The following is a 337-nucleotide window of genomic DNA, read 5'->3' as shown; positions in this document are numbered from 1 at the left end:
TAAATGATGATAATATAAATGATGATAATATAAATGATGATAATATAAATGATGATAATATAAATGATGATAATATGAATGATGAAAATATAAATGATAATAACATTTATGATGAAAAAAGAGAAAACAAAAAACAAATGATAGGCTTTAATAATACCAAAAAGAGGAAAAAAAAATCAGTGTATTCTAAAGAAATAAAATATTCCAAACTTAAGGAAAGCGAAAAAGAATCTTATATGAAACAAAAACAAATTATGATTGAAGAAAATGAAAAAGAAAGAAAGAAAAAAAAATTGTTACGTCTTGAAAAATTTAAAAAATTAACTAAAAAGACGAA

The 337-nt window shown here is 19.0% G+C and overlaps 1 protein-coding gene across 1 annotated transcript in view; it reads left to right on the top strand.

Annotated features, from left to right (window-relative positions):
* Window positions 1–337, top strand: part of PGSY75_1225200 (hypothetical protein) — a gene marked incomplete at both ends in the record, with an annotated part of 3,933 nt that overhangs the window by 2,884 nt on the left and 712 nt on the right. The window contains one exon of the mRNA XM_018786829.1: window positions 1–337. This exon is cut by the window's left edge and continues 2,884 nt beyond it; it is cut by the window's right edge and continues 712 nt beyond it. Within this exon, the coding sequence (XP_018640694.1) occupies window positions 1–337 (337 nt within the window).

Source organism: Plasmodium gaboni, chromosome 12, assembly GCF_001602025.1.
Source record: "Plasmodium gaboni strain SY75 chromosome 12, whole genome shotgun sequence".
NCBI classification, from domain to species: domain Eukaryota; phylum Apicomplexa; class Aconoidasida; order Haemosporida; family Plasmodiidae; genus Plasmodium; species Plasmodium gaboni.
This window is presented reverse-complemented; position numbering and strand designations above follow the sequence as displayed.